The 14,745-nt window shown below is 36.3% G+C and overlaps 1 protein-coding gene across 1 annotated transcript in view; it reads left to right on the top strand.

The window, feature by feature from the left end:
* The first annotated feature begins 3,779 nt into the window (after window positions 1-3,779).
* The window catches only part of slx4 (SLX4 structure-specific endonuclease subunit homolog (S. cerevisiae)), a 33,484-nt gene continuing 22,518 nt past the window's right edge, over window positions 3,780-14,745 (top strand). The window contains exons 1-4 of the mRNA XM_057843047.1: window positions 3,780-3,907; window positions 3,977-4,474; window positions 8,087-8,294; window positions 11,149-11,370. Of these exons, the coding sequence (XP_057699030.1) occupies window positions 4,039-4,474; window positions 8,087-8,294; window positions 11,149-11,370 (866 nt within the window). The 5' untranslated portion in view covers window positions 3,780-3,907; window positions 3,977-4,038. The remainder of the gene's footprint in view (window positions 3,908-3,976; window positions 4,475-8,086; window positions 8,295-11,148; window positions 11,371-14,745) is intronic.

Raw genomic sequence — 14,745 nt, 5'->3', positions numbered from 1 at the left:
CCAGAGGTGTTGCAACTAAATAATAGTGATGTTTTGATTGTAATTTCTTTGTTTCTCATGATTCCATATATTTTCCCTCAGAATGGAGTGATTCTATATTTCCCTGCACTTGCTTTATAAAAGTAACATTTACTAACCACCACAATGTTTTTTTTAATTCTTTTCTTTTAGTGTTTCAGAATGCTAATAATACTAATTCATAATTTTTTCAAGCTTTTATCCGAGTTTGTTCTACATAATAAAATGAGAGTGCTCGTCCGAGACAGGTGATTCCATACTTTTTGCTAAGTGTTGTATATATTGGTAGTACACGTGTGGTTAACATGACCCAGACTGTTAAATCCTGACCAGGTCTCAATTATTAATCTTCCACTCCTTGAAGGCCGGTTGATGGGGGTGCGGGTGGACCGCGGGACCACCTTGGATCCCTGGGGGGGTGACAGGATGGGCTCAGTTAACGTACACAATAACGTTAGCTGCTGCCATCTGCTGGCTGTGTGTGTTGCGGGTGGCACACCCCAGCAATGGCGGATGGGGTACTTCCGGTCATTTTGCTTGGATTAGTCTTTACAGTATTTTTTTCTCATTGGCTACCATTGTTTAATTTGTTCAAACTGTGAGGAAAGGGTGTGAATGCTCATCTTTCAGTGCCCCTGACGATGCTAGCCATCCAATCCCTTTGGACACGGAGATGTGGAAACCATTGAATTCGCTACAAAGGGTTAGTTGATTTTATTTACAACCACGTCACTAGAAGTGAGCAAGTAATGTTGCACGCAATTTAGGTTGCACTCGGGTGAGAATTTATAGCATCTTTCACAGTTGCTGTGAGAAATATTTCCTAATGCACACCATTTAAATTGAACATGACTGATTCAGCTCATACAGATAATGTATGACTGTAATCATGTCAGAGAGAAAAAAAATATTTCTAACCAGTGCTTTTAAAAGGTAAGTGGAATGCCAAATTCAACATACGATAAAAGGGTGCTGTATCTAAAGGGCATAACACTACACGTAGCTCTGTAACAGCACAAATCCCGTTTTTTTTTCTTTTTTTTTTAATTATAATTATCAAAAATATTTATACTAACTAGGGCTGTCAAACGATTACAATTTTTAATCAAGTTAATAACAGCTTAAAAATCGTAATTAATCGCAATTCAAACTATAAAATATGCCATATTTTTCTGTAAATTGTTGGAATGGAAAGATAAGACACAAGACGGATATATACATTCAACATTCGGTACATAAGTACTGTATTTGTTTATTCTAACGATAAATCAACAAGATGGCATTAACATTATTAACATTCTCTTAAAGTGGTCCATGGATAGAAAGACTTGCAGTTCTTAAAAGATAAATGTTAGTACAAATTATACAAATTTTGTATTAAAACCCCTCTTAATGTTTGTTTTATTAAAATTTGTAAAATTTTCAATCAAAAAATAAACTAGTAGCTCACCATTGTTGATGTCAATAATTACACCATGCTCACTCATGGTACTAACCCATAAAATCAGTTGGACCCAAGTGCCAGCAGAGGGCGCCAAACACCAAAAAACAAATAACAAGCGGGCATTACACTGTACTGTCATTTTAATCTGTTTGAGCGGGGCATGTGCGTTAATTGCGTCAAATATTTCAACGTGATTAATTAAAAACAATTAATTACAGCCCGTTAACGCGATAATTTTGACAGCCCTAATACTAACACTATCACAATTCACAAAATCTTACTTGTTTGCCATATGTTTGCATATGGCGGAAAACACAGACAAGACTGAATAAGCAGTTTCTGCTCTTGCACTCCTCTTTAAAAGAAACTGCTGTATTTTAAGCTAAAACAACTGCTGTGTATGATGGAACAATATGTCTATATGCTGCAATAGCAGATTCATGGCGCATTTGGCCCCGGACTATTTTTAATTTGTCCGTTTTACCCTGGAAAGCCACGTTTACAGACGTCGGGTAACCACTTTTGTTTCAACCAAGCCATAAAACAAAGGTAATTAATTATATTTACTATTCAAAATGTCATTTTTAGCTTAGTATCATTAATTGATATCTAATATACTTTATTCTTGGACAATTGGAAGCAGAAAAAAATCATTTTTGTGCCTCAACTTTTTGATGGCAGCGGGGACCTTATGTCTTATGTGGAGTTTTTGGAATTTTTTCAGTTCCCAGTTAGACCTCAGCAATATGCCATTGTTTATGATGCAATTCCTTCAGCTATCATTATGCTGTGCAGAAATACAAACTTGCCATAGTAAAATGTATTTTCTCCAAATATACTAAATTCAAGTGTAGGGAAATTATGTTTGCTACATAAAAAAATTGGAATAGATCTGTTCGTTCTGTATTTCAGAATGAACTAAGATCCACACCATATGTTAAGTCTTTTTGGAATCAATTTGTTGGAGATATAATTTCGTCTAAGGTATGGACTATCCCCAACATGTTTCTATTGACAAATAAGGTCAAAGAAGCCTCTTTCAATATCATCCGTAGATTCTATCCTGCAAACTAAAGATGTCCCGATCGATCTGGTCCGATCACGTCATTTTCAAAGTATCGGAATCGGCATAAAAATATCACACATGCCTTTTTTAAATTATATATATATTAATTGAATCGTTTTCTAATTGTATTTAACGTTACAGACAAAATGTCTTACACTCATCCAGAGTCTTTAGTTTTGGCTTAAATTAGGGCTATCAAATTTATCGCGTTAACGGCGGTAATTAATTTTTAAAAAATTAATCACGTTAAATTATTTAATGCAATTACCGCACGGGCTGCACGACCCACTCACGCATTGTCGCGTTCAATCTATAATGGCGCCGTTTTATCTATGTATAGAGATAAAAGGAGCAAGTCCCATTTATCCTTTAAGAATTACAAGTCTTTCTATCCGTGGATCCCTCTCACAGAAAGAATGTTAATAATGTAAATGCCATCTTGAGGATTTATTGTCATAATAAACAAATACAATACTTATGTACTGTATGTTGAATATATATATTCGTCCGAGTTTTATTCATTTTTTTCTTAACGCATTGCCAAAATGTATATGATCGGGAAAAATTATCAGGAAGGATTGAAAGTGAATCGGGAGCAAAAAAAAAAAAAGCAATCGGATCGGGAAATATCGGGATCGGCAGATACTCAAACTAAAACAATCGGGATCGGATCGGGAGCAAAAAAACATGATCGGAACAACCCTACTGCAAACCATTAAATGAAAAATTCAAGCGGGACTTTGATACAAACTGTTCGTTTCGTGGAAATCATCCAGAGACAGTTCAGCACCTTTTTTGGACCTGCTATTTTTCCAATAAATTTTGGAATTTTGCAATTTCATCAGCAAGAATCTCCATGTGGACTTAGAACTCAAATGGGAAAATATAATTTTTTTGTTTATATAAAAATCTCAAGAGTGACCATATTTTTATTATTAATCCACTCGTTTTATTATCAAAACTAAGCAAGCAGTCACCTTTCATTTCTCCTCTTCATAACGAAACTGCATGCTACATAAATCTGTTTTAAAAAATCAATTTGAAAGCCGAAAAACAATTTACATTTGTTAAAACTAGAACTTTTTTTGAGTAATTGATTACAGAATTTTTTATTTTGTATTGTTTTTTTTTGTTGTTGTTGTATTGTTGATTGTTAATTTGTTTCTTGTTAATAATAAAAAAGCGTAATGGATTGTGTATGACCCGGATGTAAAGCATTACTTGCTTCCTGTCACGTGACCGGAAGTAAAGGGAGGAAACCCCGGGTTGGCCATTGCTTTGAAACGAAAACAAGCCAATGTAATTTCGAAACACTGTCCCTAGAGTGACTGCTGGCAATTTAAAAAAGGATGAGGCGCAACGTTAAGGCTGAAAGTCTGGTAATAAGGCATTTTACTCATTTTTAGGACCGCTGCATCTATGTAATTCCTCTTTCTTTCTTATAAAAGTCCGTTTGGAACCTTGACTCAAACTGCGAGATGGTTTTGCATCAGCTTTCTGATATGGATATATGCCAACGCCGAGTACATGTTGGTGTAAACTTTTCAAGGTGACAAAAAAAGCCATGAACGACTCGGACCAGGACTTTGTTGACCTCTGCTCAAAGCTGTTAAAACGTTCCCGCAAGAAAGGAGTCGAGACAAAACAAAAACGGTCTGACCAGGCATCAAGTCAGGCCAAGGATGGAGACCATGAAAGATACGAGACTGTCTCTGAGCATCATCGTGTCACTGCGCAATCACAAACTGGTCATGCACATCAGGTCATGGGGATTACGGTCAAGGGTGAGCATCATCCACGAGTTGTACTAGCTCCAGAACAGACAACTGAAAATGCATGTGGAGCTAAAGAAAAATTGATCATACGGATGCAAGAGTTTAAGAGAGTCTGTCCTAAGATGGTTAACAACATGGAGCATGGCAAGGATTCCTCTCCTTCAGAGTCAGGTAAACTGACATTCTTCCTATACGTCATTTCATCATACACTATAGTAGGCCAGTCATGATAACAACTTTTTAGGATATTTTTTCCAGAACTCACAATAACTGATAGTGTCATTGTTGATTACAATTTGATTTCCTTAGATATTGGATAGTATCTTTATCGGCAATATTTGGCCACATAGTCACTTGGACATAGATTGATGTCAAAATAGTATCATACACCACTTTCTGCAGCAGAAAAGCTCTTTTATTCTTATTTAATTATTTTATGTTAATTTTGAATTAATCAGAGAGCTATTTTTCTAACACAGAGAGAGAAATATGTTGCTCAAATGAATATTGAGGGTACATAATTTATCGCGCCATGAACGAACAACTAAATCGTTGGCAAGTTTGATATTTGGCAGTCATGCATTAAAAACTTTTTTTTTTTTTTTTTTTTTTTGAAGCAATGGTGTCTATATACAGACCAAATTTGTACCAGATTTATTTTGATGGTAAAATCGAAGGTTTTATTTTATTATGGAAGTAAATGGGAGATTGCTCTGTTTTGAAGCCAGCCTGCAGTGGCAATCTCTGGTACTGCAGGCGACTACAGAGGATTCAGGTTACCCCTTGGGGTTCGCACTCAAACTTGCCCAGACAAATTGTGAACATGCCCGGGCAAAATCAGGGAGAAAACCCACCCAGAAGGCCTGACTGTATAAATAGCCAAAACTCAAATAATGTTATTTTTAAGGCTACCTCAGTAGTTACAGATGTTAAAGGGAAATATTTTCAAATACATTCTCACCCTCCTTAAAAAAATATTCTTGGCTTTTAATGTGGCTGAACTGCGAATGACAATTAATTTGCCCTACTGAGCTAGCAGGTTGAATCAAGCATTATCTGCTGTTTTCTCTTTATTGGCTCACTAGAAAATGTGCAATGATGAAAATAGTCTCAACAAATTAAGTCTTTTTTTTTTTTTTTTTAAACTAAGGAGTTTATTTGTGGATGCCACTTCAGACCGTTAATCTAGACTAGGCAAACAATGGGTATGTATGCATATCTATTCATTTAGTAAATTTTATGCAGTGAATATTTTGCTTTTTACTGCTTTTTACAAAAATGAATTTACTCTACTTTTTCACTGGATTACACCTGGGATATCAATTCTTTATTTGGGCCTTTTGTAATTTAACCTGACCAGTGTTGTTCAATTCAATTCAGTTTATTCACACACATTCATATTTACAAATTGTACATCATATCATAGTGCTGAACCAAGATTATGTGTGAGTCAGGTCTCCTTAAGAAGCTAATAAAAGCTTATAGTCAGGAGCCTGCGTACATCAAGGCAATGAAGAAAAAAAAATGATCAGAGAAAAAAAAATGATCAGGGAAAAAAAAAAAGATCAGTTGTTAATCTTACTTTAAAAAAAAAATTGTTTGTTACAATTACAAATTACTTCTCCCAAAAAGTAATTGAGCTAGTACCTCAGTTACCTCATTGGAAGAGTAATTAGTTACTCAGGAGAGTAACTGATAGGGTTGTTCCGATCATGTTTTTTTGCTCCCGATCCGATCCCGATCGTTTTAGTTTGAGTATCTGCCAATCCCGATATTTCCTGATCCGATTGCTTTTTTTTTGCTCCCGATTCAATTCCAATCATTCCCGATAATTTTTCCCGATCATATACATTTTGGAAATGCATCAAGAAAAAAATGAATAAAACCCGGACGAATATATACATTCAACATACAGTACATAAGTACATTTGTTTATTATGACAATAAATCCTCAAGATGGGATTTACATTATTAACATTCTTTCTGTGAGAGGGATCCACGGATAGAAAGACTTGTAATTCTTAAAGGACAAATGTGACTTTGTATATTGTGACTAAATATGGCCATCTAGTGTATTTGTTCAGCTTTCAGTAAATGATACTGTAGCCATGCCCAAATGCATGATGGGAAGTGGAACCATGACTGTGCGTAGTGCTACCAATTGATATATCTTCTCTGCGTTCGGAAATAACATAGGGTGTTAAGAAGAAGATCAATTACTACCTTGCTTCCCACGATATATCTAATTGTAGGGAGAGGGATTGTAAGCCAATTAAAAAAAGGTTCCAAAGGCTTCCAAAATTCACTCTAGTCCTTTTACGCTGCGTTTTAGCTCTCTCCATAGGTAAAATGGCGCTATTACAGATTAAGCGCGACAATGCGTAAGTGGGTCTTGCAGCGCATGCATTAATTGCGTTAACGTGTGCGTTTAACGTGATACATTTTTAAAAAAAATTAATTACCGCCATTATCGGGATAAATTTGATAACCCTACCTTAGGCCAAAGCTAAAAACTCTGGATGAGTGTAACACATTATGTCTGTAACATTAGATACAATTAGAAAACGATTTAATTAAAAAATATATATATATATTAAAAAAACGCATGTCCGATATTTTTTTGCCGATTCCGATACTTTGAATATGACGTGATCGGACCCGATTGATCGGCATCTCTAGTAACTGATGTTACTTTTCATGTTAATTTTTGGGACATTAAAAAAATAAGAAACTGAAGTTTTCATACCACGCTAAACCTTGGAACCTGTAACCAGCACATGCCTAGCCGGTATTAGATTCTGACTGTATGATAATCTTAAGCCAATATATCACGGTTTTACGATATCACAGTATTGCAATTATAGTTCTAAAATGTGTTACTTTGAGATATCTGGGTATAAAATAAAAAAAAATAAAAATAAAAAAAAACATTTCGATTGAACAGGATTTTTATTTTTCAAAACATGTTAGCAAATTGGAATTTAAGCATAATGTTAAGTTAAAATAAATTTAAAAAAAAAAAAAAGTATTCTAAATAAAATTAAAATAAATGCAGTCCTTTTGGTGAGTCTAAACCTACAGCTCAACATTATTACAATAAGAACAAAAATAATTTAAAATAATTTAAAAATAATTTTTCCATAAAAAGCACGTGTGTATGACTCGAATCATGTTTACATTATGCACACATTCTCTTTCTCAACACAGACAGTTGCCAGGGAGAAAAACATGTTCCACAACCGCTAGACACACTAAACATGCTAGAGTTAACTCTCGTAGCTGGTGAGAAACGTTCATTACAGTGTTTACTAACCTTTAATTTTGTGTAAATATGAAATCATATTGGGGGTTTTGCCTCCTCAGCAGCCACCGTCCACAAACATGTCTTACATATCGGTTGGCCGTCCTCCTCTAAGCCGCGGCCATCTAACTTTTCTGCAGTATTCCCATACCAGCAATTTCGTTTTCATCGATGGGGCGTAAAAGTTCAGGAGTTTCACTTCCTCCTGCCATTGTATAGCACAGCTAACTCACTGACACTGACCACTAACCGGTGGGGGAGGGTTAAGCCTTGCAGCTGCAAACAAGGGATTTCTCCCCGCATTTTTGGGACATAAAAAATAACTAATACCGTAGGGACAGTAGGACGGAGAATTTTTGTGGTTTTGAAACCGTGATGTTTTCATACCATGGTATACCTTGAAACCGGTAATCGGCACATGTCTAACCACCGTTAACGATAAATCAGTCCAAAATATGACATCCACACTGATCTGTCCCCAGAAATAGTCCAACCGTCCACTTCCGATGGCCGTATGTGTCCTCAGGACAGTGATGAGGCTCTGGCCATATGCCTGCAGCAGCAACTTGACCGCGAGGCGGCAGAGGTCCACACAACTGGCTTGGCAGCCGAGAGCCTCTTTTTCTGCCACATCTGTCACAGAGACTTATCTCACATGACACCTGAGGGGCGCACGCAGCACATCAACAGGTGAGTATTTTTACTAAGCAAGTAGAATTTAGCATTTGCCCTTCATTTACGGAAGCGTGTTTATTTCTCTTTAAATGGTTCAACTATGAAAGTTGCTTTTATGTGAATTTTTCTTCTTTTGTGCTCCTTACAACCATTTAAAAGGAAAAATGCAGGCTGTCCCAATTTAAGATATTTTTTCTCTGAGATTCATGTTTATGATAGATCTACCAACACATTTCCTTACTTTTGTGTTGTTTACATAAAAATGTTAATAATCATCCAACTATTTGTTTATTCGCAGTTGAGAATGTTGCTTTTGCCATTTACGATTTATCACTTATTTCCTGATTATCTGTCATGAAAACAAAATATTTTTGTGAATATTGTTGTAAGTTCATGCTCAGAACGACTACCGGTAATTGCTGAGAAGAGAAAGCCGTGCCATTTGTGATTTTGATCACTTAAACATTTCTGTGGGCTATTCCTTGTATAAATGCTGAAAAAATGTATTAAAAGCTCGTTTGTATCATGAAAAAAAAAATTCAAAGAAAAGTGTAAAAACCTAAAGATATGTTTCAGTAATTTTAATGTATTTTAATTAGGGGTGCACGATATCCATTTTTTGAAACCGATATCGATAACTTCCTGCTCCTCGAAGCCGATACCGATAACCGATAATAAATATATAATTTTTAAAATGTATATTCACCCGAGTTTTTGAACACCTGGAGGTTTAAAAAAAAAAAATGATAATGGTGGATTCAACATAGATTTGTCTTTGATCTCACCAGAATGTTCATAATGACATTAACATTATTATAATGAACACAACAAAGCTAAAACAGTCTTGACTTTAAATAAAGTGCCAATATTTATTTTTTCAAATAAATATAATTTGAGTCAATTACAATCAATTAGTCAATATAATTGAAGATGTGTTTCCTGAACAATGAGCACTGAACTAAAACATAAACCCAACAGGTATTGTGCTTTGTCATCAGATAAAAATATTTGGTGCTACAGGAGACTGTTGTGGTCTTGGTCCATGAAACAACTTTCTTAACCTGGGAGACAGGTTAGGACAGCAAGCCTATCAATAACCAAAAGGCCTCTCAATAACTTACGAACTTATAACTGACACTGTAAACATTATATAGTAAGGTTTATCACTCACTCCTCATAACAAAAATATGGTAGAACAAAAAGGATTAATGGCTTGCCTTATAATTAGAGATGTCCCGATCGTCCGATAACTTCATTTTCAAAGTATCGGAATCGGCAAAAAAATATCGGACATGCCTTTTTTTAATATATATATATATATTTTTTTATTAAATCGTTTTCTAATTGTATTTAACGTTACAGACATAATGTGTTACACTCTTCCAGAGTCTTTAGTTTAAGCTTAAGGTAGGGTTATAAAATTTGTCGTGTTAACGGCGAGAATTAATATTTTTTACATTTATCACGTTACAATATGTAACGCAATTAAGGCATACGCTGCACGACCCACTCACGCATTGTCGTGTTCAATCTATAATGGCGCCGTTTTACCCATACAATATATAGAGCTCAAAGGCAGCGTAAAATGAGTACAGTGAATTTTGGCAGCCTTTGGAGCCTTTTTTTTAAATGGCTAAAGCCTTACAATACCTCTCCCAACGATTAGAACAATCGTGGGAAGCAATGTGAGGAAGTAAGGTAGTAGTTGATCTTTTCCTTAACACCCTATGTCATTTCCCAACGCAGAAAAGATATCCCAATTGGTACCACGACGCACAGTCATGGTTGCACTTCCCATCATGCATTTGGGCAGAAATTAAATGGCTACAGTATCATTTACTGAAAGCTCAACAAATACACTAGATGGCAATATTTAGTCACAATATACAAAGTCACATTTATCCTTTAAGAATTACAAGTCTTTCTATCTGTGTATCCCTCTCACAGAAAGAATGTTAATAATGTAAATGCCATCTTGAGGATTTATTGTCATAATAAACAAATACAGCACTTATGTTCTGTATGTTGAATGTATATATTCGTCCGAGTTTTATTCATTTTTTTCTTAATGCATTGCCAAAATGTATATGATCGGGAAAAATGATCGGAATGATTGGAATTGAATCGGGAGCAAAAAAAAGCAATCGGATCGGGAAATATCGGGATCGGCAGATACTCAAACTAAAACGATCGGGATCGGATCGGGAGCAAAAAAACTTGATCGGAACAACCCTACTAATAATAATCAATATAAACGGCAGTGAGTGAACCCATATTCAATAAAGTATGAGGTTTATTCTCTGCATAGTATAAAATCCTACCAAGCATGCTGACAGGACTAACATTACACGACAACTATTATATGTATGTATAGCATAGCACAGTAGCTTGAGCTACTAGCCTTAAGCATTTGCCGGCTTCTATAACACAACAACTTATGAATTTCTTTACATATGATACTTCACCACTGAAGTAAATATATTGCACATCCATATGTTATAGTAAACATAAATACTAACAGACATATATTTCCGAGGCAGAAACGTAGGTAACAGAAAGCATTCACGATTGTCAATGCTAACGCTAGACACAGCACTGTGTAAAGTGAATGAGTTTGTGGGCCAAATTATAGATGCAGCAAATTATTCTGACAGGCAGGTGGCAGCAATGCCCCGCAAATGGTCCACTGATTTCCCAGCCAGCGAGCACAGTTCATACTGTATTATCGGTCCTATTAATTATGTTATTGGATTTATTGGGATGACGTCATAATTCCTATTATCGGACCGATAATTATCGGACTGATAATTATCGTGCACCAGTAATTTTAATCAAGGTTTTACTCCAATTTTTACATTTCTGCTGTTAGGTGTTTGGATGGTAGTGAGCATCAAATGGCTGCTCCCCCGGTACCCCATCTTCTTCTGGGTGTCCCCGACTGTCCAATCTGTGGCAAGAAATTCAAGTCGCACAAGAGTCGCTCTACCCATTTGAAGCGCTGCTCGACGGCAATGGGCGTCAGTCCTGCCGTCCTGCTGCAGGCTCTCCAGAGGCAGGCTGAGGAAACACAGCTTGCTGCTGCCAACACTGTGTATGTCTGTTCTAGCCGCACTTTACATCAGTCATCCATAGATACAGTTAAACCACTATATTCATTGCTGAGGGCAGACTTTGGGGGACTTTGAAAGAGGTTTTCCAATAAGAATTGATAAGTAGAGGTGCGTAGTAACGCTTTACATTTACTGTTACATTTACTTGAGGAACCTTTAGAGAAAATTATTCTCCTTAGAGTAGTTTTACCACACCATATTTTTTACTTGAGTAGATTTAAGAAGAAGAAACACAACTCTCACTGTTACATTTTTCCTCTTTACATACTAAATTTGACTTTATTTTTGGCAGAGATGCCCACAGTGGCTCTAACAGTTTCACCAATGAGTAAAGGTGCAACAATTAATCGATTAATCGATTAGAAAGTTAATCGTCAACTATTTTGATGGCCATCTAATTGCTTAGGACCTTCTTCACCTTAAATGTGTCTCACTTCCTGAAATTATAAAATAACTTCTCCGTTGTAAATATTAGATTTCTTCATTAAAGTGTCAAAGTAGCAGAGGTGGGTAGTAACACATTACATGTACTCCTATACATTTACTTGAGAAAAAAGCACTTCTAAGACTAGTTTTACTCAGCTATACTTTTTACTTTTACTTGAGTAGATTTGTGAAGAAAAAACGCTACTCTTACTCCTCTACTTTGGGCTACACAAGAGTCGGTGCATTGTTCCTCTTTATTCTACATATTAGATTTAATATTTTTTCAGCCAGCGATGCTAAGAGTAGCTCTACCGATTTCAACACTGAGACGTTGCAACAATAATCACATGACTCCATTATACCAATCAGATTCAAGCTTGTCGTTGTATCTTCACGCCAGCCTGTTCAATAATGTGGTGTCTTTAAAGCACCGTAAAAAAATGAAGTATTTGATATAGAGCGCTACCCTCAACATGACTCGAAAGCGTGGATTTTAACTTCTCTTCTTTTTATTTGGCACCGATTGACCATGGAAAACCGGAGATATGATCCGTTTAATTTCAAAATAGTAATAATAGTAGTAATATGAAGGAACTAAGGAACTATTCAAACTAAGAAGTATTTTTTCCACCAGAGGTCACTCATGCTCTTTGGACGAATAATCGTTCATTTATGTTTTTTTTTTTTCTCATCGGAATTCAATTATTTATTTATTTTTTCTATTTCTTTGGCTTAATGTGGTTATGTAATCGTTTATTGTACAGTATCATTAAACGACAGTTCATATACATTGGGGCAAATAAGTATTTATTCAACCACTAATTATGCAAGTTCTCCCACTTGAAAATATTAGAGAGGCTTGTAATTGTCAACATGGGTAAACCTAAAAGTAAAAAGTATTTGGTGAAAATAATACTCAAGTAATGAGTAATGTTGTGAGTAACCGCTTATATTTTTGTTGATTTTTTTTTTTTTTAATTGTATTTTTTTTCTGACCAAAAAATTGTTAACCACTAATTGTGCAAGTTCTCCCACTTGAAAATATTAGAGAGGCCTGTAATTGTCAACATGGGTAAACCTCAACCATAAGAGACAGAATGTGGAAAAAAAAAAACAGAAAATCACATTGTTTGATTTTTAAATAATTTATTTGCAAATCATGGCGGAAAAAAAGTATTTGGTCGATACCAAAAGTTCATCTCAATACTTTGTTATGTACCCTTTGTTGGCAATAACGGAGGCCAAACGTTTTCTCTAACTCTTCAGAAGCTTTTCACGCACTGTTGCTGGTATTTTGGCCCATTCCTCCATGCAGATCTCCTCTAGAGCAGTGATGTTTTGGGGCTGTCATTGGGCAATACGGACTTCCAACTCCCTCCTCACCCCGTGGCGTCAAAATGGTAACAAGAACGGGGAGCAAAAATCCCAGAACCACACAGAGGGACCTAGTGAATGACCTACAGAGAGCTGGGACCACAGTAACAAAGGCTACTATCAGTAACACAATGCGCTGCCAGGGACTCCAATCCTGCACTGCCAGACGTGTCTCCCTGCTGAAGAAAGTACACATCCAGGCCCGTCTGCGTTTCGCTAAAGATGAAATTGAAATTTGGATGATCCAGAAGAGGAGTGGGAGATTGTGTTATGGTCAAATGAAACCAAAATAGAACTTTTTGATAGAAACACAGGTACTCTTGTTTGGAGGAAAAAGAATACTGAATTGCACCATACCCACTGTGAAGCATGGGGGTGGAAACATCATGGTGTGGGGCTGTTTTTCTGCAAAGGGACCAGGACGACTAATCTGTGTAAAGGAAAGAATGAATGGGGCCAAGTATCGAGAGATTTTGAGTGAAAATCTCCTTCCATCAGCAAGGGCATTGAAGATTAGACGTGGCTGGGTCTTTCAGCATGGCAATGATCACAAACACACAGCCAGGGCAACAAGGGAGTGGCTTCGTAAGAAGCATTTCAAGGTCCTGGAGTGGCCTAGCCAGTCTCCAGGTCTCAACCCCATAGAAAATCTGTGGAGGGAGTTGAAAGTCCGTGTTGCCTAATAACAGCCCTAAAACATCACTGCTCTAGAGGAGATCTGCATTGAGGAATGGGCCAAAATACCAGCAACAGTGTGTGAAAAGCTTGTGAAGAGTTACAGAAAATGTTTGGCCTCTGTTATTGCCAACAAAGGGTACATAAAACAAAGTATTGAGATGAACTTTTGGTCAAGTTCAAAAATAGATCCTTAGGTAGACATTGTAAAATTACCCAAAAATAAGGAGAGAAGACACTCAGTTTTCTTGGCCAAGGAGAGCAAAAGAGTGACTAGTGACAGTCACCAAAATTGATCTAAAGAAAAAAAATCCTCCTTGGTATTTTATTTAGGGGTTTGTCCTAAAAAATGGGTGCCGCCCTGAGGGAGGGGGAGAGCAAGCTGGAGACACCCATGTGATTTTCGATTGGATATGTGTGTGCATGTAGGTGGAACTAAGTAAGTACACGTATGTAAGCAAGGGCTCATGTAAACAATCATGTAAACAGTCAAAATGACCCAGACACTTCAGTTATGCAACGCTGCGGCCATGGAAGATGTCGACCAAATCGACCAAATCAGTATCGACCAAATACTTATTTTCCACTATGATTTGCAAGGGAGAACTTGCACAATTTGTGGTTAACTAAATACTTATTTGCGCCACTGTAGATAACTTTGTGCTCAGAAAAAAAAAACATTAAAAAAAAAAAAATCCAACAAAAATATATAAGCGGTTACTCACAACGTTACTCATTACTTGAGTATTCTTTTCACCAAATACTTTTTTACTTGTACTTGAGTAGATTTTTTTGGATGACTTTTACTTGCTGGCGGAAGTACATGGGCCTGTCGCGATAACAAATTTTAGTGTGCGATAATTTATTTAATAAATTATTGC

Source organism: Corythoichthys intestinalis, chromosome 8 (genome assembly GCF_030265065.1).
Source record: "Corythoichthys intestinalis isolate RoL2023-P3 chromosome 8, ASM3026506v1, whole genome shotgun sequence".
Lineage (NCBI taxonomy): Eukaryota > Metazoa > Chordata > Actinopteri > Syngnathiformes > Syngnathidae > Corythoichthys > Corythoichthys intestinalis.
Note: the sequence above shows the minus strand (reverse complement) of the source record. Positions and strands in the feature narration are given on the sequence as shown.